We start from the raw sequence: 27298 nt of genomic DNA, 5'->3' as shown, positions 1-27298 counted from the left end.
TACAGGCAATTTTCGTTTTATTTTTATTTTTTAAATTTTATTTACCAAAAAAATTAATTTATCTTCAGAAATAAAACTCTTTTAAGGTGTTGCTTTTTTTCCCCCCCTCTCTTTCTCCACAGACCTGGCTTGGATGGGGTGGAGGTGTGCAGGAACTGGGCGGAGGGAGTGAAGAACCTACATCAAAGCTAGAGGGGGCGGGCCCAAAGGGATATGCGGGGTAGAGTGAGGATAGCAGGTAGAATGACCTGGGGGCAGGTGGTTGAAATTTGAAATGCCTTTCCACCATAAGGCAGGCAGGACCGTCCCTGGCCAAAAAAGGACAGGAAGGGACGGAGGGAGACAGAAAGACATCCTTGAGATGAGGCTGAGATGTACACATTCTTATGTGGGACCAAGGGGAAACAAGAGATGGCGAAGGAGAGAAACAAAGAGATCCCCAGAGCCGGGTAAAGAGAGAGACCAATAGAGACTGAGGCAAGCCCAAGGATGGAGAAAAAGAGAGGGAAAGTGGGAAAATGGTAGACCTACGGAGAAAAGGAGGTCCTGGAACGAAAGAGGGCATGCAAAAGCAAAGAGATGCGGGACACAGCGACGGAGACAGCGGGAGAGCAGAAAACACCAACAGAGATGGAAGAGACAAAGAAGTGCAGACAGACGGGGAAATGAACATAGGCAGAGAGAAGGCGACAGCGCGAAGTGCGCCCCTCGCCCCATGCTCACGCAGGGCCCCCGGGCACCAGCTGGCTCAAGTCGCCCTCGGTGCGGCTCACCCATTCGCGGTAAAGGCCGCACACGCTGAGCCCCAGCACCTTGGCCGGGAAGACTCCCGCGACGGTGGCGGCATCGGCGGCTGGGGGCTCAGGCCGAGGCCCACGGGCGGCCGCACCCAGCGCGGCCAGCACGGTCTCCACGGCGGCGCCCAGAGCCCGGGCCTGGCGCGCCGCGTCCTCCAGGTGCCGCAGCAGGCGCGGTGCACGCGGGTTCAGCTCCGCCTGGCGGCGGCGCACTACATCAAGCAGCGGGGGCAGCGCGGCTAGTGCCGCCGCGTCCAGCCGTAACCGCTCGGTCACCGGCAGCCCCGAGTGGCTCGGTGCCGGGGCGCTCAGGCCGGCCACAGGCAACCGCGGTGGCGAGAAGCCAGGCAGCCCGAAGGGGTCTCCCTGGTGCTGCACCTGCGGAGACACGACCGGCGATCAGCGGGGCTTCTGGAGGAGGGGCGCCTTGGGCCGCGGAACCATGGAGGGGGGCGGAGGACCTTTCACTCTTAACTGGGTCCTCCACCCCTTTCCGAGGGCCTCAGTTTCCTCATCTTGCAAATGATAATTCCTCCTGACAGCGCTACGCTGAGATAAAACAAAATAACATGGGCTTCACGCCAGTGCCTTGAGCATCTTACTTAAGGCAGGGCCTGGCCCCTAGAAAAGCCTCAAATAAATGTTAGCTCCTTTATTAATTTTATTTTACAGACCCCTTGTTCAAATCCTGTCTATACCACTTACTGGCTGTGCAGTTTTGAGCTAAAAACATTTTCCTTCTCTGACCCTCAGTCTTCTCATCTGTAAAATGGGGGATGCAGCTTCCTGTCCTATCTTCCTATCAGAGGTCTCCTGAGAATCATGTAAAATATTGCAGGGACCTAGTCAATTTCACTCTTTCTACTATCCTCCTCAACTTCTGTACCTGCATTAAGTAGGGGCTCAATGAATCACCCTTATATAAATGAACCAATGAAAGATAAAAGCTATTAGTAATTTGTAAAATGCTATAACAATAACATTTATCCTTTGCTAGCATATTGCCTCTGGTTCAGGCATTGTTTGCTGCTTTAAACACATTTCTAATCTTCCCTTAATTAACAAGTATAATGATAATGATGATGATGGCTTTGTAAATAAGAAAAGTGGGGCTGAAGAGATACAGTGACTTGCCCTGGGTCACCCATCTATGAAGTGGCAGAGCTAGAATTTGAATTAAAGTCGGTAGGACTATAAAGTTAGTTCTGTTATCCTGCTATCCCTTTCATAATTGTTACTGTTATTTTTAATGTTATCATTACTGCCCAAGGTCACAATTCACAAGTTGGCAAGCCTGCAATCTATCTAATTCAAAGCTATACCCTCCCTCCACTACACCAGAGTAATTCGGGAAAATATCTTCTTTCTTTGGCCCTCTGCCCAACCAAAGATGTCAGCAGATCCTCCTCTTCTGCAAAAGTCCTCTCTTGGGATAGAATTTTTGCCCCAGGTTGAAACCTCTTCCTGGCATCTCTGAATATCTCAGGTAGAAAAGTTCATAGTTCATCTTCTTCAGCTGCCACCTTTTATCGTTGGGGAGACCAAGGCCCATGGAGGTGAGGTGACAAGATCACACAGAGCCTAGAAACTAGGTTTCCTGACTCCCAGACAAGTTCTCTTCACTGCCCCCAGGCTACCTCGGACTTAAAGCACCAAGAAGGGTGCCTCCAACCTGAGGAGGACAGACTGGCATTTGAGTCACAAATAGGGTTTTCATCCAATTTGCTGTGTGACCTGAGGGAAAGTCAGAAGCCCTGATTTCCACAGCTGGGAAATGAGGTTGAGAAAATGGGTGGCTGAGGACCTTGTGAGATCCATGCTTCCCTGTCCCCAGAACCCGGCACCCCCACCCCCATTCCCACTCACATATTCCTGGAGCAGCTGCTCAGCGTATGTAGTGAGGAGGTGGGCAAGGCTGTGTGTCTGACGGATCTTGGCCTCCAAGTGGGGAAGCAGTGAGACTGAGGAGTCAGCCTGGGGGTCTTCTGGTGGGAAAGGGTGGAGGAATGAGAGCAGCCCACACCCCTGCTCTTTGACACCCTCCCCGCCACCAGCTGCCTCTTCCTTCCTGAACCCAGAAGCTCTGCTCTGGGATTCTCCTACTTTCAAGCTAGGCAGGGTCTGTCCTAATCTAGCTGAGAAAAAATGAGGCACCAGACTTTGTCAAGCAATGCTTTACCCTGTCCCCAAACTACCATAGAATTCCTATTAAAGCCAAATTCAAATATAGTCATGCATTGCTTAATAACTGAGATAAGTTCTGAGTAATGCATCATTAGGCAATTTTATCATTGTGCAAACATCATAGAGTGTACTTATGTAAACCTAGATGGTATAGCCAACTACATGCCCAGGCTATATGGTAAAGCCTACTATTGCACCAAGGCTGAAAACCTGTAAAGCATGTTACTGTACTGAATACTGCAGGCAATTGGAATTGGTGAATATATGTGTATCTTAACATATCTAAACATTAAAAGGCACAGAATAAATACATATTATAATCTTATCTGTTGTAATAATCCCAGATACTTCGGAGGCTGAGGTGGGAGGGTTGCTTGGGGCCAGAAGTTCAAGAATAACCAGGGCAATATAGCAAGACCCTTGTCTCTACTACTGCTGATAATGATAATGGCAATCTTACTGGACCACTGACCACCATTGTATATGGAGTCTGTGTTATTATGTAGCACATGACTATACTGCCTTCTCAGTGCAACCTCTAGAATTACCCCTCTGTTAAATGAACTTTGACTTGAGGCCATTTGCTCATATTTCCAAGGCAGCTCTTTTCTTTCTTTCCTTCCTTCCTTCCTTCTTTGAGACAGAGTCTCACTTTGTGGCCATTGGTAGGGCATAGTGACATTATAACTCACAGCAACCTCAAACTCTTGGGCTCAAGTGATTCCCTTGCCTCAGCCTCCCAAGTAGCTGGGACTATAGGCGCCTGCCACAATACCCAGGCTATTTTTAGAGGCGAGGTCTCACTCTGGTTCAGGCTGGCCTCGAACCTGTGAGCTCAGGCAGTCCACCTGCCTCAGTGTCCCAGAGTGCTAGGCTTACAGGCATGAGCCACCGTGCCCTCTCCTCAATGGCTCTTTTCTATGTGTATCTGCCTTAGCCTGGGAGATCTTTGAGGATAGACCTTATATATCTTTCTGTACCTCAGTGACTGTTGGTGGAATTCAACATCACTGAAATTCAGAACTTCAAATTAGAATGTGCCTTTAAGGTCCATGTTAAAGATAGGGAAACTGAAGTCTCATTTTTCTGATAAGGCGCTGTCTCATGGGCATCAATGAACTAACGACTGGTCTTCCCTGGCACAAACCAGTGTGCCACCCCCCCCCAAGGGACTACACTTCCCGATACGCACAGCGCACACCCACTGCATGCTGGGGAATGTAGTCCTGGCCCGGCAACTCCCGCCCCGCCCCTCGCCCGAGTTTCCCACCGCCTGTCCGGATCTTCAGCAGCTCTGACTTTCGTCTCCAGTTGTCATTCACTAGCTCCTGTGGCTCAAGGCCTTCCTTCCCTAACTCTACTTCTCCCATTCGCTTCTCCAGCTCTGATTCTTTCCCAATACTCAGAGTGAACCCAGGAGTCCTGCCCCAGCCCAGACCCCAGTCCTTACTCAGTGTGTACTCAAAAAGGTTTTCTAACTCTAGCGCCTAAGTCCACAAACCTTCAGCCCCAGCCTCCTCTAAACCCTTGCGGGCGGCCCCTTCTCACGACACACTAGTTACCTGACACCGGAGCCCTGCTCTTCCCCGCCCAGGCCGCTCCCCGTCCGGACTCGAGGGTGACCGAACCTAGACCCCAACTTCCAACCCTCTGACTGCTGCTCCCCTCAGGGACCCAGCAGTGTGCGGTGCTTTTTCCCCTTACCCAGACTTCCCTCCCTCCGGCTCATGCTGGCCCCTGGCTGATCCCGGTTCCCTCCACGCCCCCCTTTCGAGGGGGGAGAATAGGAAAGGTCTAGGGGCGGAGCCCGGGCGCAGCCAATCAGAGCTTAGACCCCAAACATTTCACACACACCCCCTTCCAGGCAAGATTCCTTGGCCCTGAGCTCAGGTCCCCGCCTGTGGGGCCTACTAGGGGAAGGGGCCTGAGGGGTAGGCAGGTTGTCCGCTCGGTAGACAGGACCTTGGGGCTAGGGGTATTGGGGGCCTGAGAGGCAGCCCAGTGTCCTGCCGCCGTTAGGAGACTCAGGTTCTGACCTGCGGCAGAGACCGTCGCTGGGGCTGTTTTGGGAGGAAAGCTGGGAAGACAGGAAAGGGAAACTGCAAGACTGGCAGGACAGGAATGTACAGGCCCGCCCTCCCTCTTGACTGGGTGGCAGGGTGTGAGGGAGGCCAGGGTGGGGGCCCTCAGGCTTGGGACACACTTGTCAGTACCTAACACCTCATGGCATATTTTAGATACCAGCACTTTCATTGTTACCAGGAGGGAGTCAGACAAACCACCTCACCTGAACTCACCAGGCCCAGTGTAGAGAACACCACTGATACACACACACACACACACACACACACACGTCTACTGAAGGGTTAATGTTAACAGACACTCATTCTCACATGGAAGCAAACTTCAGAGACCTGTATAGGAGGTCACACTCATACATCAACACCATTATTCTGGTTTAGAATTTGACAAAACTATACAGATATGCCCACTTATGGTTCCCAAGCACCTACTCTGTCTTGGGCTCTGGAACAAAGATGATCTTCTGAGGAGTTTCTGACTCTCCAAGGAGCTCACAGTTTGACAGGGGAGACATAGATAGCAGTGGCTAATGGAGTGTGAGAGAAAAGAATTGAAAAGAAGGCCCATATATCTGTGAGAATGTTGCCATGAGCAGACAAGTGCGAGAATAAAGGAAGAAAGAGATTAACTGGTGGAGGGGACAACAAGTGCAATTGAGCAGACTGTAGAGGCCACAACATACAGTTATTAACAGAGAATATTTATTGAGCATTTACTACGTCCTGCGCAGTGTTCTAACAGCTATCTACGTATTAACTTACTTCTAAGTTATAGGTGAGAAAAGAGAGATGAATGACTTGTCCAAGGTCACACAGCTGGGGGTGACAGAGCTGGGATAGTACCTCAGCAGTTTGGCTCCAGAAATACTGTCATTTTCACACTCCTAACTCCTTAATTCCTCAACCTCTGGACAGAATCATACCAAAACTCACAGACACAACAGCCACACCTTGAATCTCACACATGGCAGCACATATTTAGACATGGTCATGTCTGCTGACAATCCAGCCTCAAGTAAAGTCAACCAAAACATCCTCATTTTCTTTAAGTAAGCTTTTAATTGAAGTGTAATACACATACAGAAAAGTGCACACATCATTAAGTGTACACAGAGTAAATATGCCCAGGGAACCAGCAGCAGATTATAAAACAGGATGTGGCCAGCTCCCAGAATCCCCCACCTACTCCTTCCCAGTCCTAAGGGTAACCACTATTCTGATTTCTTACACTATAAATAAGTTTTGTCTGGTTTTGAACTTCATACAAATAGAATCACATAGTGTGCACTGTCTTATCTGGCTTCTTTCATTCAAGATTTATTCAAGAGACTTGCCTCCGTTGTTAGGTATAGCAGGGCATCAGTCATTCTCTTTGCTGTGTCTATGTCCATGGTAATGAACAGACTATAATTTATTTTCCATTCTGTTGATGGGCTATTTTCAGCTTGGGGCTATTATGAATACTGCTATGAACATTCCAGTACATGTTTCTTGGTGCTCACACCTACGCATTTCTGTTGGATGTTGACAACCTAGGGGTGGAATTGTTGGATCATAGGGTTGGCGTGTTTAGCTTCACTAGAAAACTACCCGTTTTCCAAAATGTTTCAACCAATTTACACTCCCCCGGAAATATGAGAGGTCCAGTCGCTCTACTTCCTCGCCTACACTTGGTATGGTCTGTCTTTTTTTTTTTTTTGAGACAGAGCCTCAAGCTGTCCCCCTGGGTAGAGTGCCGTGGCATTACAGCTCACAGCAACCTCCAACTCCTGGGCTTGAGCGAGTCTCCTGCCTCCACCTCCCAAGTAGCTGGGACCACAGGTGCCTGCCACAACGCCCGGTATTTTTTTTTTTTTGGTTGCAGCCGTCATTGTTGTTTGGCGGGTCCGGGCTGGGGATTCCAACCCGCCACCTTTGGTGTACGTGGCTGGCGCCTTAGCCGGTTGAGCTATAGGCGCCGAGCCGGTTTGGTCTGTCTTTTTCACATTACCCATTCTGGTGGATGGAGCTCCACACATATTTTCAGTGCCCGGCACTCAGTCAACAGATAGTTGAATGAATGGATGAACAAATAAATTGGACGGCGCAGAATCAGACAGCCTGGCAAGGGTAGACATACACCCCCCCCCCACACACTCTCCACATCGCATTTCAAGGACGCCAACCCGCAGCGGACGCACACCAGGACACACACCCTCTCGTGCACCCCAGTACCCACGTGGTCTGAACGCACAGCCTCAGCCAGCCGCGCGCGGCCAGTCGCCTGGCTGTCCCCAACTCTCCCTCTCCGCGGCGGGCAGGGGGCGCTGCGCGTCCCGGCGCCCCGAGGGGGCGGGCCCGGGGCGGGGCGGGGCCGGCCTGGCTTCCAGGCTTGGGCTCTGGCCGCCCGCGCAGCCAAGCCGCTCCGGGGACTGGCCCGGGCGGGGCGCGGTGGCAGGAAACGGGGCGGGGACTCGCGGAGGCGTTGGGGAGCGAGGGAGGGCGCGGCCAACTCCCGGAGGGACTGCAGGCCGAGAGAGCGGCGCCCCGGCCTGGCGCCGAGCCTGAGCCCGCCGGACGGGAGGCGGCCCCGCCGCGGGCTCGGCCCCGGCCCCAGCCCCGCCAGCATGGCCGGCCGGACCGTACGGGCCGAGACCCGGAGCCGGGCCAAGGATGACATCAAGAAGGTGATGGCGACCATCGAGAAGGTCCGGAGATGGTGAGCGCTGCCCGGGGTCAGGGACGGGACATGGCGGGACCACCACTACCAAATGCATCTACCCTCTCCTCACCGGCTGTGGCCCTCGGATGTTGGTGTACCCTAGCTCACAGCTGTAGCCTGAGTCGACTATGGCTCTATGCTCCTTCCTCTGGTTACTCCCCGGGGTCTACAAAGCGTGGTCCCCAGCCGTGCCTTCCCAGAGCCGGAGCCTCCATTTATGCCCCGCCCCCTAAAGCTTTGACACTCCTGCAAGTAGCCTTTGGATCTTCACAGCTATGATTGGCAGCCAGGCCCATGGCGGTGCCCCTTATGTATGCCCTGGTCTGCAGAGCCACGTCCCCAAGTCATGCCCTCTCTCTAGAGTACCTATCTGTGCGCTGGGGTTTGCAGGGTTCTTTCTCCATTTAACTATGCCCCTTTAGGAAAACTCTCCCTACCCTCATGCAACCCCCACCTTTGCAGCTACCCCCAGATGTGCCTAGCTCCTTGAGGACTCTCCCTTTGGGCCTCTCTGACCCAGCCCCCCACCCTCCCACAGGGAGAAGCGATGGGTGACTGTGGGTGACACTTCCCTTCGTATCTTCAAGTGGGTGCCAGTGGTGGACCCCCAGGAGGAGGTGAGCTCTCCCCCACCCCAGGTCCTGCATCTGTGTAACCTTAGGCAAGCACCTCCCACCCTGGCCTCTACCTCCAGCCCCTACTCTGAAACCAAATGCAGTACCCCAGACAGATGTTAACGATTATTAGTGACTTCTCCCCCTTTTCCCTTTTTCCTGCTCCAGACCCCCTGAGTTCAAGATCTAGGTCAGCGTGTACAACTTCTGCTACCTCAAGCAGGACTTTTTGCTTCTCTGTGCCTCAGTTTCCTTATTTGTATATTGAGGAGCTAAATAGAAAGATGGCTCTGATCTTTATCTCTCTAACCCCCCAGGAGCGACGTCGGGCAGGTGGCGGGGCAGAGAGATCCCGTGGTCGGGAGCGTCGGGGCAGGGGTGCCAGTCCCCGAGGGAGTGGCCCCCTCATTCTGCTGGATCTCAATGGTATGTAGGAATTCTGAAATTTGAGGGGCCGTAGTAATTGAAGGAATGTTCCAAGGACGTCAAGCTAATCCTCTGCTTTTGCTCCCACAGATGAGAACAGCAATCAGAGTTTCCATTCAGAAGGCTCTCTGCAAAAGGGCACTGAACCCAGCCCTGGAGGCACCCCCCAGCCCAGCCGCCCTGTGTCACCTGCTGGACCACCAGAAGGGGTCTCTGAAGAAGCTCAGCCACCCCGGCTAGGCCAAGAGAGAGGTAGGACCAAGCACCTCAAAATTGTCCTCTTCTCTGAGTCCTGTTCTGTCCAAAGTTAAACCCACCAGCTTATGGGAAGCCTGCTCCTCTCCTGTGCTGCCCCCTAGGGGCCTTCCCTGACTCCTGCAGTAACTACCTGTCGCTGCTATTTCATTCCTCTGGCTTCTTAGGATCCATAGATAACATATCACCATCTGAGATTTCCACGTAAACTTAATTTTTGACCAGTTTACTGTCTTTTCTCTCCTCTCCCAACTCATATCACTTTCCTGAATGTTGGGTCCATATTGATCTTATTCACTACAGTATCCCCAGGATATCATAAGATACATAATAGGTATTCAATAAATGTTTGTTACATAAATAAATAATAGTGGTACTCATAAAAGCGATGGATGGTAGTAGAGATAAGAACTAATAAATATTGAGCTCCTATTATGCTCCAAGTACCCTTTCAAGCCCTTTACATGTTTTTTCTCATTCTGACTATGACCTTATAAGGATGTTGAGCCTGCTATGATATCTCTTTATAGACGAGGAAACTGAGATTCATAGAAGTTAAGTAAGTTGCCCAAGCTTACCTAGCCACTGAGCCAGCTTCTTGGGCTTAAGTCCTCCTCCAAAGAAGAAAGCCTCTGTCTGTTTGACACCAGCTCCCACATGTCACTCCCTTCTCTCTCCCCAGTCCCTGCCTTGGGCTTCCTCTCTTTCACCCCTACCTGGCTTCAGCTTCCTCACTGGTCTCCTCTAAGTGGCTTCCACACAGCTGCCAGAATAGCTTTTTCTTTTTTTTTTTGAGACAGAGCCTCAAGCTGTCCCGCTGGGCAGAGTGCCGTGGCATTACAGCTCACAGCAACCTCCAACTCCTGGGCTCCAGCGAGTCTCCTGCCTCCGCCTCCCAAGTAGCTGGGACCACAGGCGCCCGCCACAACGCCCGGCTATTTTTTGGTTGCAGCCATCATTGTTGTTTGGCAGGTCAGGGTTGGGGATTCGAACCCGCCACCTTAGGTGTACATGGCTGGCGACTTAGCCAGTTGAGCTATAGGCGCCGAGCCAGCTTTTTCTAAAGCATAAGTTACAGTCTCATTTTTTGGCTTCAGATCTTTCAGTGGCTCCCCATGGCCTTTAACTCCTCAGTTTGACATTTGGAGCCTTTGTGGACTGTTCTCTGCTGACCTCATTTGTTCCCATCAAGAACATCATGACTTGAGCCTATGGGGCTGCATCTAGAATGCACTTGTGTATCTTTGCTAACAGAAAAACAATAACCAGAATTTATTGAGCACTTACTATGCACCAAACACTGTGCCGTGGGCTTAATTGTATTATGTCATTGGATCCTCACAATGGTCTTGTATGGTAACTACTGTCATTATCCCCATTTTACAGACAGGTAAACTGAGGCCTAGGGAGATTAAATAGCTAGCCCAAAGTCAGGATTGAACCGAAGCCCAGAATCTGTGCTTACTAAGCATGTGTTTCGTCTGTCTAGAATGTGTTCTTCCTATTTGTCTACCCCATAAAACTCTACTTACTCTTTATAAATGTCCCACATAAATGTTCCTTCCTGTGTGTTCTTCCTGAGTTGCAGCCAGGTTCCAGCCCCTTCCTCACTGCTCCCACAGACCTCCGGCTTGTGTGACTGGTGCTCATTTGTATGTTTCCCCCTCTGTTTGTGCTATTGGCACAGAACGTCTGTTCAGGGAATGTTTGTTAACTTGATGTTCCAGATCCTGGGAGTATAACTGCAGGCAGCACCGATGAACCCCCAATGCTGACCAAGGAGGAGCCTGTTCCAGAATTGCTGGAGGCTGAGGTGAGAGAGGCCAGAAAGCTGGACTCCCGTGTCTTAGAGGGAATTTGGGCTCTGGGGCAGCCAAAGGCTTGGAGACTGCTGATGTCCAGGAGGGAGATGTAAACCTAAGACCCAGCTAAAGGTTTCAAGGCTGGGTTCTTCAGACTGAGAAATAAAGGGTATTTTAGAGACAGAGTCCTGAGGGCTGTATCAGGGCTGACCTAAGAACATTAAAAGCCTGAAAAGATCATGGTATTCTTACACATATTTTAAAAATATATCCTTGACTGTAAAATTAGGTTAAGAAAGTCTCTCATAAGCTTCTGACTTTTCTCACAAGGGCTACCTTGATGCATTTTCCAGAAATATCAAATATCAGATTCTTCCCCTGAAACAGTGTTGCAGTTATTGTTGCTGTTGTTCTCTGTGCCCTACGGAATCTACATCTTGGGCACCTGACCCTGGGCTGGACTCCTGGGTCTGGGAGTGGAGTGGAGTGAGGCTTTGGAGGAGGCAGAGGCTGGGAGGCTGCACTCCCAGGTCCGGGTGGAGCTCACGCCTGTCCGCCCTTCCTCTCCAGGCCCCCGAAGCTTACCCCGTCTTTGAGCCAGTGCCACCTGTCCCTGAGGCAGCCCAGGGTGACACAGAGGACTCGGAGGGCGCTCCCCCACTCAAGCGCATCTGCCCAAATGCCCCTGACCCCTGAGAAGTCGGCCTGCCTGTCCCGTTGCCCCAGGGGCCCCTTTGGCTTTTTACAAATAAAGACCCTTTTGTAATTTTGTGTCATGTCATTTCCCCGTCAGGGCTGGGGAGGGTCTTTGGAGACAGTTTTGTCTCATGCTCCATTTCTCAGATGGGGTCACTAAGGCTCTGAGAGGACCTTCCTATAGTCATGCTAAGAGTCAGCTGTGGGATTGGGCGCTTGAGCCAGGACCCTGCCTCCCCAATTCTGCCTCCATCTACCCTGGTCCTCTTACCTTTGACCTTCCCTGACCTTTACCCTCTTTTGGGAATCCCAGACCCCTCTTCTTCCTGCTTAGCCCTCCCCTGGACTCATCAATTGTCAAAGCTCTGGGCAGCTAGGCCTGTGATTCCCATTTCATTCATAGAAACACAGAGGCCTAGAGGGACTTAGGGAGACCGGGATGTCCCAACCATTCCTTGCCCTCAGGAAGCTGCAGCATTATGCCTCCCTGCCTTTATTTAGCCATTCCTCAACCTGGAACCTTGGCCCCCTTCTTTTTTGTTTTTGAGACAAGCGTCTCACTATGTCACCCTCGGTAGAGTGCTGTGGTGTCACAGCTCACAGCAACCTCCAATTCTTGGGCTCTAGTGATCTCTTGCCTCAGCCTCCCAAGTAGCTGGGACTACAGGCACCTGCCACAATGCCTGGCTATTTTTTGTTGCAGTTATCATTGTTGGTTAGCTGGCTGGGGCCAGGTTCAAACTTGCCAGCCATGATGTATGTAGCAGGCGTTGTAACCACTGTGCTATGGGCACCAAGCCCCTTGGCCCACTTCTGTTTGCCTCCAGTTCTATCACCACCTCCTCCAAAGCTAACTGAGCCTTCCTTGACCCCAGGCTCAGTCAATTTCTTCTTTTGTTAAGCTCCCATAACCCCTGGGCACTTTTGTTTCAGCATTTACCAGGCTGTTTTGGGATTGCTGGTTTGTGCATCTGTCTTGTCCACTAGGCTGTGGGTTCCTGAGGACAGAACTGGGTTCCTAGCCTTACCTAGCACACATCTGGAACACTGCAGTCATAGCAGCATTCATGAATGAATGATTAAATGAATGGGCCAGGGTTATGTAGGAAGGCTTCTCTGGGGAGATGATATGTGAATTGGACTTTAAGGCATGAACCTCAGTATGGTAGAACTAAAGCCAGAATCCCTGATTTAATTCCTGGTTCTGTTATTTACTATCTGTGTGGGTCTAGGCAGGCTATATCTACTCTCTGAGCCTTAGTTTGTTCATCTGAGCAATGATGACATATACTAGGCTTCACCTGCCCAAGTGGTTTGTGGAATCTTCAAATAATCTAAAGTCCCTTTACTCTCTGCCTGCAAAAGAGGCAGGCTCAGGTGTATTAGCCCTATTTTTATTTTTAAAGGAAGAGACTGAGGTTCAGAGAAGATCAAATTGGAACTTTACTCTAGACAAAGGACCCGAGAGAGATGGCTGACTTGGGTCTTCCCCTTTGCCAGAGGCTCTGGTTCCTTTTTTATTGCTTCTATATTTCTTTCCATCTAATAAAAATTCTGTCTTACCACTGAAAAAAAAAACAATTGGAACTTTAAAGAACCATTAAAATTGTAAGGTGTTTTCTGGTAGCAGCTACAATGGGAATAGTGGAGCCAGAGCCAGTCAGTGACGCCAGGTGTGGTATGCAGTGATGGGGTGTATTCATTTCCTGTGGCTGCTATAACAAATTACCATCGATTTAGTGGCTTAAAGTCACACAGATTTATCATCTTACAGTTCTGTATGTCAGAAGTCCAAAATGTGTCTCATTGGGCTAAATAGAATCAAGGTGTCAGCAAGGCTGGTTCCAGAGGCTGTAGGGGAAAAATCTGTTTCCTTGATTTTTCCAGCTTCTAGAGGCTACCTACATTCCTTGACTTGTGCCCCCTCCTTCATCTTCAAATCCAGCAGCATAGTATCTTCAATCTCCGTTTCTCTGTTTCCGTCATCACCTCTCCATCTATGATTTTCCTGCCTCCCTCTTATAAGGATCCTTGTGATTACATTGGGCCCACCTGAGTAATCCAAAATACTTTCCCATCTCAAGTGCATTAATTTAATCACATCTTCAAAATCCCATTTGCCATGTAAAGTAACATATTTACAGGTTCTGGGGATTAGGATGTGGACATCTTTATTTTTGTCTTTGTTTTGAGACAGTCTATGTTGCCCTTGGTGGAGTGCCTTGGCATCATAGCTCATAGCAACCTCAAACTCTTGGGCTTAAGCGACTCTCTTGCCTCAGCCTCCCAAGTAGCTGGGACTACAGGCGGCCCCCACAACGCCTGGCTATTTTGTTGTTGTTGTTGTTGTCATTGTTGCTTAGCAGGCCCTGGCCAGGCTCAAACCCACCAGCTCAGGGGCATGCGGCTGGCGCTCTAACCATTGAGCTACAAGCACTGAGCCAAGATGTGGACATCTCTGAAGGGCCATTATTCAGGCCACCAGACATTTTCTGGGTTGTGGGTCATCTCATTACTCTCTTTAATTACACTACGAGGTGATAAGAGTGCTCTGTAAACTATAAAGTACCTTGTATGGGTTAGTGGTACAGTGTTAAAGCTCAGAATTCAGGTTCTGGGTTTGAATCTCAGCATCTACATTCATTTGCTGTGTGATGTGGAGCAAGTGGCTTAACATCTCTATGCTATAGTTTTCTTATCTATAAAAATGGCAATACTAGTCGAATCAGCCTGGTGAGACTACTGTGAGCATTAATGACATAATACCTGGAGAGAGAGTCCTTGGCTTAGCATGTAGTAAGTGCTCAATAAATAGCAGGTGTTTTTCCTATTACCCCATCATACAAATGAGATACCAGGGTGAGGCCAGATAGTGCCTATCAGTGAGGCTGTGGGGGAGGACCCCAGCTCTAGATGGGGCTAACATTTGTCTCCCTAATTCTTATCTCTCTCCTAGTCACAGGCCTCAGGCAATTGTCCCTGAGCCCAAGCCTGCTCCCACCCTGTCTGTGTCCCATTCTCTGACCTGGTATAAAAGCCACTCTTCCATAGCCACACCCCAATTTGTCACCTTGTCCTGCCCTTCCTGCCCCCTCATGAAATCTATACTCTTTTTTAAGAAATCCTTCTACCCCTGGCTCAGGGCCCTGGCCGCCAATGTCCGTCCTTGGTCTTTGATTTCTCTCCTCTTGGTGATCCCTTAAATATCTCTTCCCCTGGCCTAGCTCCTCTCCTTATGAGCATTCTCCCTGCTAAGTTCACTCACCCTTTGAATCAATGGTTCTGCCTACTTCCAAGCTTGAAAAGCATCTCCACTGGGGTGTCCCTCAGATGCTCAGCCTCATATTCTCCAAAACCAATGTCCCTCTGTCCCCTGCATCCATGGATGGCCCCACAATCTCAGAAGCCAGCATGAGGGGGAATACTAGGAGTCCAGATCCAACTTCCATGAGTCACCATGTCCTGTTAAGTATCTGTCCTAAATCTCCAATCTTCTCTTTTCTTCAGGGCCACAATGTTTTGTTTTGTTTTGTTCTGAGACACAGTCTCACTATGTTGTCCTCAGTAGAGTGCTATGGCATCACTGCTCACAGCAACCTCAAACTCCTGGTCCCAAGTGATCTTCTTTGTCTCAGCCTCCCTAGTAGCTGGGACTACACCTGCCACTAGCCGAGCTATTTTTAGAGACGAGGTCTCAGTCTTGCACAGGTTAGTCTCAAACTCCTGACCTCAAGCAGTCCACCCCCCTCAGCCTCCCAGAGTGCTATGATTACAGACATAAACCACTGTGCCTAGCCCATAATGTTTTACTAGATGGCAAGAAAAACTATTTTTTTTTTTTTTGAGACAGAGCCTCAAACTATCCCCCTGGGTAGAGTGCCGTGGCATCACAGCTCACAGCAACCTCTAACTCCTGGGCTCAAGCGAGTCTCCTGTCTCAGCCTCCCAAGTAGCTGGGACCACAGGCACCCGTCACAGTGCCTGGCTATTTTTTGGTTGCAGCCGTCATTGTTGTTTTGGTGGGCCCAGGCTGGATTTGAACCTGCCACCTTAGGTGTATGTGGCTGACGCCTTAGCCACTTGAGCCACAGGTGCCAAGCCAAGAAAACTATTTTAATAGCCTCCCTGAGCTTCATTCTTGCCCACCTCCAATCCATGCTCCACCCCGAAACCCAAATCTTGTGCAGACTTCTGCACCTGGTTAAAAAACTTTCTGGTCCTTCCTTTGTGCTACTGTCTGCTACTTCCACCTTGCAGGCAGCCCCTCTGAACTTCTTGTCCCCCTCACCCCATGCACTCCATTGCTTTTCACCTCTCAGGCTTTGCTTGTGCTGTTTCCTCTGCTAGGAGCACTGTTGTTTTCCCTTCCTCACCTGGCAGATGCCCACTTGTTTTGCAAGCCTCAGCTTCTGGTGGCATCTCCTCCCCTCTCCCTCATCCCCAGCCTCTCCTCTGCCATCTCATTCTCATAGGAAAAATTCCCTGCCCTGACAGAGCTTGCCTTCAGTAAATTATGTCACACACAGAAAGTTATAAGTACTTTGGAAAAAATAAAGCAGAATAAGGGAGATGGGGTAAGAATAGGTTGCAGTTTTAAATAGAGAGGTTAGGGGAGGCCTCTTTGAGGCAACATTTGAAGAAAATTTGACAGGGGTGAGGGAGTGAGCCTTGTGAATATTACGGGAAGAGCATTCCAGGCAGAGGGAATAGCCAGTGCCAAAGAGAACCAGTGTGGGGGGTGAGGGAGGCAGGGAATGGGGAGAAGGGAAGTGAGTGTAGGTCAGGTGGAGCCTCACAGGCAGCCTAAGCACTTAATCTACCATTTAAACCAGGAGACTTTAGAGAATTTTAAAAAGAGGTATTAATAATTATGCCCAAATGGCAGGGGAAAGCTGTACAACCAGAATGTATGGTCATCCTGCTTGGAGGCCATTTCAGGACTTTGGCTTTTAGTCTGGGTACAATGAAAAGCATATTGAAGGGATCCGAGCCGAGTGACGAGCAGAGTTAGGTTTCCTTACAAAAAGTTTTAAACAGGCTCGGTGCGCGTAGCTCAGAGAGTAAGGCGCCAGCCACATACATGGAGGGTGGTGGGTTCAAGCCTGGCCTGGGCCTGCTAAACAACAATGACAACTCCAACCAAAAATTAGCCAGGCGTTGTGGCGGGCACCTGTAGTCCCAGCTACTTGGGAGGCTGAGGCAAGAGAATCACTTCAGCCCAAAGAGTTTGAGGTTACTGTGAGCTGTGACTCCACGGCATTCTACCCAGGATGACAGCTTGAGACTCTGTCTCAAAAAAAAAAAAAAAAAAAAGTTTTAAACAGACAGAAAAATTTAAAAATGAATCAAAAGATTCAATAGTTGAAAAAATTGCATAGGTAACACCCCCTACACACTATACCATGCTATATATCCATATCCATTCATCTTATTTTCTTTTTCTCTTTTTTTGTTTTGTTTTTTTTTTTCTTTTTTGAGACAGAGTTTCACTTTGTTGCCCTGGGTAGAGTACTATGACTTCATAGCTCACAGCAACCTCAAACATCTGGGCTCAAGCGATTCACTTGCCTCAACCGTCCAAGTAGCTGGGACTACAGGCGCCTGCCACAACGTCAGGCTATTTTTTAGAGATGAAGTCTTGCTTTTGCTCAGGCTGGTCTTGAACTCGTGAGCTCAAGCAATCCACCCACCTCGGCCTCCCAGAGTGCTAGAATTATAGGCATGAGCTGCCACACCCAGCCCTCATCTTACTTTCTTGATACATTTCAAAACAAATTTTAGATAACAGTATACTGTCCTCAAAATACTTCAGCACGAACATCACTAACTAAAGTCCAGCATTTATTTGCAGGGTTTTCCCCCATTTTTGAGGTAAAATATCCGTATAGGAAAATGTACAGGTGTTAACTGTATGATTTGGTGAGTTTTAACAAATGCATACTTCTGCATAACAAAACCCTTCTCAAGTCTAGAACATCAGTCATCTCAGAAAGCTCCCTACTGTCCCTTTCCCATCCTTAACTCCCCAGAGGCAACCACTATTCTAATTGGTTTTAAACCACAGCTTAGGTTACCCTCTTCTAGAACTTCATATAAATGGAATTATACAGTGTATGCTCCTTTCTGTCTCTTTTCTTCTGTTCAGGCTAATAGTCCTAAGAGTCTGCATATTGCTGTGTGGATCAATAGGTTGTCCCTCTTTATTGCTGACTTGTATTCCATAGACAGGAACACTCAGCTGGGTGGAGAACAGATGGGTGCAAGTCCTCTTCCTTCTGCTACCTCCCTATATAAGCCTGTCAAGCTGGGAGCTTAGAGACCTGGGTGAGCACACTCCAAGGGGATACACAGCCTTTTCCAAGGCATTTCTAGAGTGGGGAGTCAGATTTCTGGGGGGACAAATACATCAGGGGCAGGATGAAGGATGAACATCCTGGTTTGCCCAGGGCTTTCCTGGCTTTAGCACTGAAAGTTCTACATCCCAAGAAACCCCTCAGCCTGGGCAAACTGGGATGGCTGGTCACCCTACCGAGATTCTACCACTGCCTTGGGGCTCTAGGCCCCTTCTCATCCAAGACTACATTCCCTTCCTCCTAAAAATTGATTTTCCTTAAACTACAAACTGCTCTAAAACCTCCCATGGCTCCCCATGGCTTTGCCTGACAACCACAGTATATACTCACTCTATAGCCTGGTTCTCAAACAGCTGACCTTTAGAACAACTTGAGGAATCTTTTTAACATTCCAATCCCTGGCTTCCACCTCAGGTATTTTTTATTTTATTTATTTATTTATTTGAGACAGAGTCTCACTATGTCACCTTCTGTAGAGTGCTATGGCATGACAGCTCACAGCAACCTCAAACTCTTTGGCTTAAGAGATTCCCTTGCCTCATCCTCCTAAGTAGCTGGGACTACAGGCACCCACCACAATGCCCGGATATATTTTTGTTGCAGTTATTTAGCTGGCCCAGGCCAGGTTCGAACCTACCACCCTTGGTGAATGTGGCTGGCGCTGTAACCACTGTGCTTAGGGCACTGAGCCACACCCCAGGCATTTTAAATTGGTGTAGTGTATGACTTGGGTATTAGGACTTTGCAGACCTCCACAGGTGATGCTAATGAGATGCAAAATTTGGGAACCACAAACCTATGGATGTGATTGGCTTGGCTTAATGTAGTGTTGAATTGGATGCCAACATTTAAAATCAAGTGATTTCATATCAAAATCCAGCTGCCCTTGAAAACAGGTATTCTGAAACATTGAATTTGCCTCCTGAAGTGTTCATAGGGCTGTATGCAAAACACTGGCTAACCCTGGAGGCAGAGTATGTGCTTTTGGTCACTATAGTTCCCCCCTAGAGTCTTATTCTTCTCAATGATGTTCCCATGCATGGCCTACAGGCAAATGGCTGAGCTTTGGGCATTTGAGGCTTTCCAGGCCTGGCTTCTGCTTTCCTTCTCTGCCTCTTCACTCTTTTAGTAATCCTCATCTCACTTCCTGCCCTCTAGCCACATGGGCGAGTTGGTACCCTTCCATACTTGCCTTTGTCTATGGAGTTCTCCTACTAAGCTCCTTATCATGCCAGCCAAGGCCCAGCTCAAGTTAGAGCCTGCCCACCTCTCCTGCCCCTCTGCCCAAGCTCTCTACCATCTAACATGCCTAACTTCTAACACAAAGAAGTTGCCCAGGCTTTTCCACTTTACTATTTATTGCTTCCTTTGCCTGGGAAGCTCTTCCCTTCTCTTTCTTAGCTCTCAGGCTTTTAGCTTTATCTCACCTCCTCCAGGAAGGTGCCCTGACCTTCAGACTAGGTCAGGTCCGTTTAGCCACTGTACTTCTTTCATTCCACACCTCACTTCTCGAGGCTACATCTGTCTTGTTCATCTCTGTCCTCCCAGGGCCTATTGTAATGTATGGTAAACAGTAGGTACTCGTTAATGATAAATGAATGCTAAATCTCCCTTCCTTTACTGGCAAAATCCTACTCTCTGGTTCCATTTCTACTATAGCATCTGATTCTGTTCTCCTGGAGACCCAAAACTTCACTGAGGTCAGGTGATGGATGGAGTTTTAGCTCTAGCTCATTTCACAGTCAGCCTGGGAGGTCCCCAAACTCATTCTGTGGTTATTTTCCAGTTCCAGAATGCACACTTGGAACAAGCATACTTAGCAGCTGACAGAATCGCCACATCAGCTAACTGGGTCTCTCTATGCATGTCTAGGAAAGCAATGATATCCCAGGACCAACACTAGGGAGGGCAGAACACAATAACTTACTTTCCACTCCCTTACATCCAGCTGTTCAGTTTGTAATGTCTTCCTTGCCAGCCCCTCCTTTGTTCTAGTGGGTCAGGCAGCTGTAGTGCAGGACGAGAGGGAGCTATTCCAGATCCACACTGATTTGTACTAACTGTAATCTGGGGCAAGTCACTTCCCCTGCCTAGCCCTTAGTGGCTTCATCTGAAAAATGGAGCCAATAATCTTTTCCTCATATTTGGGGTCATACATCTTTGAACCAGGAACAGCGTCAAGGAGGTGAATCAGGGACAGTTAATAAGGTGCCGAGCATGGCCTCAGAAACTGACTTGTAAACTGAATTTGTGTAAAGTGTATATTTATAATTTTTACTTTTTGGAATCGCCAGTAGTACCACATGCACTCTAGGAAATGTAGGAAATGCAGTACCAAAAAATGAAAGTAAAACTCCATCGTAACCTGAAATGACCCCGTTGAGTTTTTAATGGATCTATTTTAAGGTAGGCGAGGGAGCCAGCGAAACTGCACGCGGTTGTACTAAATGGACCCGCCCTGACCGGGCAGCTGCCGTGCGCGGGACCCAGAGGCCCGGCTTCTCTTGCAGCCTTTTGCGCAGCTCCGAGGGAACAAAGGCAGTCAGCGCGGACACAGCACGGCACGCCCGTGGGAAGGGTTAAGGCCGCCTGGCGCCCTCGCATGCGCTAGAGGGGCGGGGCGGGAGGCGGACTTCCGGCGGGGGCGGGGACCGCGCCCGCGCCCGCGGCCGTTGGCGTCCCACGGCCGCCCAGCTGCCCCCTCCTGAGGGTTCCCTGGGCCTCGCGGCCTCCTCCCGGGCTGGCCGTTTAGCGGGAGGGGGCATCACTCAGCCTCTGCCGGTGTCGCGGCGGGATCCCGCGCTGGCCCTTCCGACCAGCGTCTTGGCCCCTTCTGGGCCTTGGTTTCCTCGGCTGTAAGAGGAGCGTGAAGAGCCCGGGGCTAGCTCTGAACTGGCGGTTTCTTCAACTCACTCGTGCCACTGTATCCCCCTTATGCAGTCAGGGAGACAGATCCAGAGGAGGAAGTTACTGCGGACTAGCTGAGGCGGGCTTGCCCTCTGGCTCTAGTTGGCAGACAGCGTAGTTCAAAACCACATTCCTTGATTTCCAGCGTGGCTGCCCCAGGAGTAGTCCACGGACAGTTTTGATGATAGCCACCGTTGAGCGAGCTTACTGTGTGCCAGGCGCGTTAGACGAATTCTCATTCCTACTGCAACCCCGGGAGGCATAAGCTATGATCCACACTTTGCAGACAAGAAAATTGAGATAATTTCTCCAGACTCTTGCTGCGGGTCAATGGCTCAGTCAGGAAGGATATAAACTCAGGTTAGTCTGACTTGCTTGGCGAATCTGATTTTTGGAATATCAGCTAACATCAAATGCCAAATAATGAATCCTTTCACTAAAGGGCAAGATTCATACCACTAGTTCAGAGTCCCGGCTAAATTTAATCCCTTTAATTACCTCAAAGAGAAAGATTGGGCTTAAAGTATTGGAAAATACTTTTCTCCATATTTTATTTATTTATTTATTGACAGAATCTCACTCTGTCGCCCTAGGTAGAGTGCCATGTCATCATAGCTTAAAACTCTTGGACTCGGCTTGGCGCCTATAGCTCAACCGGCTAAGGCGCCAGCCACGTACACCTAAGGTGGCGGGTTCGAATCCCCAGCCCGGACCCGCCAAACAATGACAGCTGCAACCAAAAAATAGCCAGGCGTTGTGGCGGGTGCCTGTGGTCCCAGCTACTTGGGAGGCGGAGGCAGGAGACTCGCTTGAGCCCAGGAGTTGGAGGTTGCTGTGAGATGTAATGCCACGGCATTCTGCCCAGGGGGGGACAGCTTGAGTCTCTGTCTCAAAAAAAAAAAAAAAAAAAAACTCTTGGACTCAGCCTCCCAAGTAGCTGGGACTACAGGTACCAGCCACAACACCCGACCTGTTTTTCTATTTTTGGTTACAAGAAAAAAAGATATAGATATATATTTTAGAGACAGAGTCTCACTTTGTCACCCTTGGTAGTGTGCTGTGGCGTCATAGCTCACAGTAATCTCCTGGGCTCAATTAATTCTCTTGCCTCAGCCTTCCCAGTAGTAGCTGGAACTACATGTGCCAGCCAGAATGCCTGGCTGTTTTTGGAGACAGGGTCTGGCTCTTGCTCAGGCTGGTCTCAAACTCCCGAGCTCAAGCAATCCACCCTCCTAGGGCTCCCAGAGTGCTAGGATTACAGGTGTGAGCTACCGTGCCCAGCTTCTCTTCATAAATCTTTTAAAAAATAATAGCTCTGGGCAGCACCTGTGGCTCACTAAGTAGGGTTCCGGCCCCACATACCAAGGGTGGCAGGTTCAAACCTGGCCCCAGCCAAACTGCAAAAAAAAATAAAAATAAAAATAAAAAATAGCCAGGCATTGTGGCAGGCACCTGTAGTCCCAAATTGGGAGACTGAGGGAAGAGCATCACCTAAGCCCAGGAGTTAGAGGTTGCTATGAGCTGTGACATCGCGGCACTCTACGGAGGGCTATAAGTGAAACTCTGTCTCTACAAAAAAAAAAAAAAAAAATAGCTCTATTAAGATGTAGCTCACACACCATACAATTCACCCATGTAAAGTGTACAATTCAGTAATTCAGTAGCTCTTTTTTTTTTGAGACAGAGTCTCAAGCTATCACCCTGGTTAGAGTGCCGTATTGTCATAGCTCACAGCAACCTCAAACTCTTGGGCTTAAGTGATTCTCTTCCCTCAGCCTCCCAAGTAGTTGGGACTACAGATGTCCACAACAACACCCGGCTATTTCTTTTTTGTTGCAGTTGTCGTTGTTTTAGCTGGGTTCCAACCCGCCAGCCCTGGCATATGTGTCCGGCACTCTACCCACAGAACTATGGGTGCTGCCCCAGTTCAGTGGTTCTTAGTACATCCATAGTGTTTGACAACTATCAGCACAGCCAATTTCAAAATATTTTCATCACCTCTAAAAAGAAAATATACCTGGTAACTCTTATCTCTTCTCCCTCCAGCCCTAGACTAGGACTAATCTACCTTCTGTTTCTCTAGATTTACCTAATTTGGGCACTTCATGTAAGGCAATATATATATATGTCCTTTTGTAACTGAGATGGTCTGTTTTTTAGCAAACAAAATCAAGGCCTGAGCTTAGAGCTTGTAACCATAGCCAGCTGGAATTTAATAGCATCGCTTTTTGATTTTGTTGTATGTATTTTTACCACTCTAGAGTAAGTGATAGATATTTTCTATTTATGATAGGGATTAAAGTCTCCTTTTGAATACATTTTGAGTGCCATGGCGTCACATAGTACAGCAACCTCCAACTCCTGGGCTTAGGCAATTCTCTTGCCTCAGCCTCCAGAGTAGCTGGCATCCGTCACAATGCCCAGCTGCTTTTTTGTTGCAGTTTGGCCAGGGTCAGGTTTGAACCCGCCACCTTTGTTATATGGGGCCGGCACCCTGCCCACTGAGCCACAGGCACCACCCTTTGAATACATTTTTTTCCCATAAAGTGACTTGATATTTTTAAAGTACAAGTTAAGTAAATAGTACAGGTAGTACACATATTTGTTAAAGGTTTGGCAGATGGGCTCGGCGCCTGTGGCTCAACTGGCTAAGGCGCCAGCCACATACACCTAAGATGGCGGGTTCGAATCCAGCCTGAGCCTGCCAAACAACAATGATGGCTGTAACCAAAAAATGGCCAGATGTTGTGGCGGGCGCCTGTGGTCCCAGCTACTTGGGAGGCAGAGGCAGGAGACTTGCTTGAGCTCAGGAGTTGGAGGTTGCTGTGAGCTATAATGCCACAGCACTCTACCCAGGGGGACAGCTTGAGGCTCTGTCTCAAAAAAAAATAAAATAAAAAGGTTGGGCAGATGGGATATGAATGAAGTTTGGGAAACACTGGATTGTCTGATTTCAGGTTCACCAGGACATAATTTGAAAACCACCTTATTCCTATAGTCCCAGCTACTTGGGAGGCTGAAGCAAGAGAATCGCTTAAGCCCAAGAATTTGAGGTTGCTGTGAGCTGTAACGCCACAGCACTCTGCCGAGGGCAACATAATGAGACTCTGTCTCAAAAAAAAGAAAACCATCTTATTAATTTCATATTCCTAACAACTAATGTGTGGAAGTATATTATTTTACTGATGAAGAAACAGATTTGGAGAAGTTAAGTACAGTAACTTGTCCAAGGTCACACAAGTAGTGACAGAACTTAACCTAAGGTCTGTGTGATTCCAAAAACCACCTGTTTTCCAAGTCTGGAAGTAAGATAGGGAAGAAAGGATACAGAATGGACTAGTAAGCTTTAGAGGAGACTCTAGCCATTAGAACAAAACATGTGGGTGCCAGGTTGGCTAAGTTGTTTGGGGCATCCCTTGAAATAAATATTCCAATATTTCTAAAACAAATTAATTTATGACTGTAAACAGAAATCTCATCTCAGTCACCATTGGGGCTTTCCTATTCTGTCAAGGGCACACCACAATTCAGGAGGTGTTGCCTGGATAACCGGGGTTTGTGTATGTGTGTGTGGGTGGGTGGGTGGTAGGTAGAGTCTAATTGCTAGTTCATCGTCACTGCTATTAACAACGCTATCCAAACCCACAGTGGTCTCTTAAAGTTCATGAGTTCTTCTCTGTACCACCATGGGCACCAGAATCTCGGGGCTGGAACTCCTTGTGCAGAGGATCCCATATTTCGTGGAATATCAGGCAGTCACCTGCTCTCAAGACTGGTTGCTTTCTGGAGCATGGCCATGGGGCCTGCACCAGGACTGTCTTCCCTTACTATCTAAGGACTTTCCTATCCCTTTCCATCACCTTCACAAAGATCCTCCAACTCCTCCCTCAAACTATATCCCACTTATTCTTTCACTGTAGGCTTTAACAGACCTTTAGTAAATTCAGACCCCAGGAGTGCCTGTGGCTCAGTGAGTAGGGCACTGGCCCCATATACCGAGGGTGGCAGGTTCAAACCTGGCCCCGGCTAAACTGCCAAACCCCGGCGTTGTGGTGGGCGCCTACATAACTTGAAAACCACCTTATTCCTGTAGTCCCAGCTACTTGGGAGGCTGAAGCAAGAGAATCGCTTAAGCCCAAGAATTTGAGGTTGCTGTGAGCTGTTACGCCACAGCACTCTACTAAGGGCTACTCGGGAGGCTGAGGCAAGAGGATCACCTAAGCCCAAGAGCTGGAGGTTGCTGTGAGCTATGATGCCACAGCACTCTATCGAGGGTGATAACGTGAGACTCTGTCACTAAAAAATTAAAAAATTAAAAAATAATAAACTCAGACCCCATTTCCAATAACTCAGTTTCCTTTTCCAGAGAGAGCTTAATTTTTAAACCTTAATTTTACTAAATGTGGCATATAGAGGACAAACACAACAACCAAATGTGCCTTACTGTTATTCAAGTCTTATTTAACTTAGCCCTCTTCTCTCATCGCTTCGGCATTTCATCCTGGAACCAAACTTGAAGTTAACCATACCTCTTTCGAAGGCAATTAGGGTCCATCTGTCCATCTATCTCAACCCTAACAATTTCAGACCACATAAAACATAATAGCTAACATTGAGCTAGCTTAATATTTTAAGAGACTATATGCCTAATCTCACAAAATCATTTCAACAACTTTGTGAGGTAAGTACTATTATTATTTCCATTTCAGAGATGAGAAAACTGAGGCACAGATTAGTCACTTGTCCCCTAAAAATAGTAGAGGGATGGGGCAGTTCTGTGGCTCAAAGGAGTAGGGCACTGGCCTCATATGCCAGAAGTGGGTTCAAACCCAGCCCTGGCCAAAGAAAAAAAAAATAGTAGAGGGAGATTTGAATCCAGATAGTCTGACTTCAGAGTGTGTACTGTCAAATACAGATGAAGACAGTTTCCTCCATCATTTACAGCAATGTTTTATTTATTTATTAAAATTTATTTTTTTGGAGACAGAGTCTCACTATGTCACCCTCTAGAGTGCTGTGATGTCACAGCTCACAGCAACCTCCAGCCTTGGGCTTAGGCAATTATCTTGCCTCAGCCTCCCTAGTAGCTGGGACTACGGGTGCCTGCCACAACGCCTGGCTGTTTTTTGGTTGCAGTTTGGGCAAGGCCAGGTTCAAACCTGCCACCCTCGGTATATGGGGCCGGTGCCCTACTCACTGAGCCACAGGCGCTGCCCTCCTACAGCAACATTTTAGTGTTTCCTGTATGCTGAACCTCTCTAAGTCAGTCCATAGCTGTTGGGAAGTGGAGTAGAGGATTCCCCTTCTCAGAGAAGAATCTAAGCACTCTGAGACCTGGGTCTCCCATTCAGGACACCTTTCTCCCTCCCTAGTTCTTGCCTCTTTGGAGGTGAGTAAACTAACAGCCATTCCCCTGACCTGGAATTGCCACTGTGGGTTACTGCTATGTGTCAGCACTGGGCTAGGTACATTTACAATTTCTCTATCACTTGTATGTGCCAGCAATGTTATCCCCATTTTATAGACAATTAAACTGAGGACTAGGACAGTGAAGTGACTTGCCTAGGAGCACACAGCTATGAATGGAACAACAAGGATTGGAACCCAGATAGCCAGCCCTGAGTCCACTGCTCTGTTAACTCCTTAGTGACCTTCTAGAGTTGAGAGCCAAATAAGTGAGGGGGGTGATGACTGGGTCTGCCCAAGCAAGTCTCTCATCCCCTGGCTACATTTCCTTACCTGTAAAATCTTTTTCTTTCCCAAACTTTCTCATGAAAGCAGTCTTTTTATTTTCTTTTTAGCAATTTTTTTTTTTTTGAGACAGAGCCTCAAGCTGTTGCCCTGGGTAGAGTGCTGTGGCATCACCGCTCACAGCAACCTTCAACTCCTGGGTTTTAAGTGATTCTCTTGCCTCAGCCTCCCAAGTAGCTGGGACTACAGGCACCTGCCACAACACCTGGCTATTTTTTGGTTGCAGTTGTCATTGTCATTTGGCAGGCCCAGGCTGGGTTTGAACCTGCCAGCTCTGGTGAGTGTGGCTGGCGCCTTTGCCACTTGAGCTACAGGCACTGAGTCATCTTTTTAGCAATTTTGATGGTAACAATGGTCCTGTTTACTGTGTCTTCCTAGCCTGAGGATATATATACATGTATGCACATATATATGATATATGTGTATATATACACACACAGGTACTGTGTGGATGTTGAGCTTTCATCCACTACCCTACTCTTTCTCTAGATTACAGGGAGATCACCTTATAATGTCTTCTAATTTAGAGGCAAAGAATCATTTCTGGTCATTCCTTCAACAATCATGGAAGTTCTACTCTATGCTAGGCCCACGCTGAGCTCTTAGAAAAGATAGAAAAGCCCAAGGTGTTAGTAGTAGGAATCTCAATGTGGTAGGAATAAAGTGTTACTCTTGTTTTGATAATCTGTATTTCCTAACTTTCTACCATGCACATATATGGCTTTTTTTTT

General features: G+C 48.5%; 2 protein-coding genes across 3 annotated transcripts in view; one reads left to right on the top strand and one right to left on the bottom strand.

The window, feature by feature from the left end:
- Positions 1 to 82: 82 nt before the first annotated feature.
- On the bottom strand, positions 83 to 4741 carry CTF1 (cardiotrophin 1). The gene is made up of 3 exons (XM_003795820.3): positions 4686 to 4741; positions 2664 to 2782; positions 83 to 1175 (listed from the first exon to the last, which is right to left on the bottom strand). Exons 1-3 carry the CDS (start codon positions 4708 to 4710, stop codon positions 720 to 722), a joined length of 600 nt encoding a protein of 199 aa, XP_003795868.1. The 5' UTR covers positions 4711 to 4741; the 3' UTR covers positions 83 to 719.
- Positions 4742 to 7327: 2586 nt separating this feature from the next.
- Positions 7328 to 27298, top strand: part of BCL7C (BCL tumor suppressor 7C) — a 44617-nt gene continuing 24646 nt past the window's right edge. The window contains exons 1-6 of one of the 2 annotated variants that reach the window (XM_003795819.2): positions 7328 to 7760; positions 8302 to 8380; positions 8695 to 8803; positions 8894 to 9055; positions 10786 to 10871; positions 11431 to 11626. In XM_003795819.2, coding sequence (XP_003795867.1) covers positions 7669 to 7760; positions 8302 to 8380; positions 8695 to 8803; positions 8894 to 9055; positions 10786 to 10871; positions 11431 to 11556 — 654 coding nt within the window. In that variant the 5' untranslated portion in view covers positions 7328 to 7668 and the 3' untranslated portion in view covers positions 11557 to 11626. Of the gene's footprint in view, positions 7761 to 8301; positions 8381 to 8694; positions 8804 to 8893; positions 9056 to 10785; positions 10872 to 11430; positions 11627 to 27298 lie in introns of those variants that run through there. The other variant, XM_012808847.1, reaches the window with a different exon arrangement.

This window comes from Otolemur garnettii, unplaced genomic scaffold (assembly GCF_000181295.1).
Source record: "Otolemur garnettii isolate 467f Iridium unplaced genomic scaffold, OtoGar3 scaffold00096, whole genome shotgun sequence".
NCBI classification, from domain to species: domain Eukaryota; kingdom Metazoa; phylum Chordata; class Mammalia; order Primates; family Galagidae; genus Otolemur; species Otolemur garnettii.
This window is presented reverse-complemented; position numbering and strand designations above follow the sequence as displayed.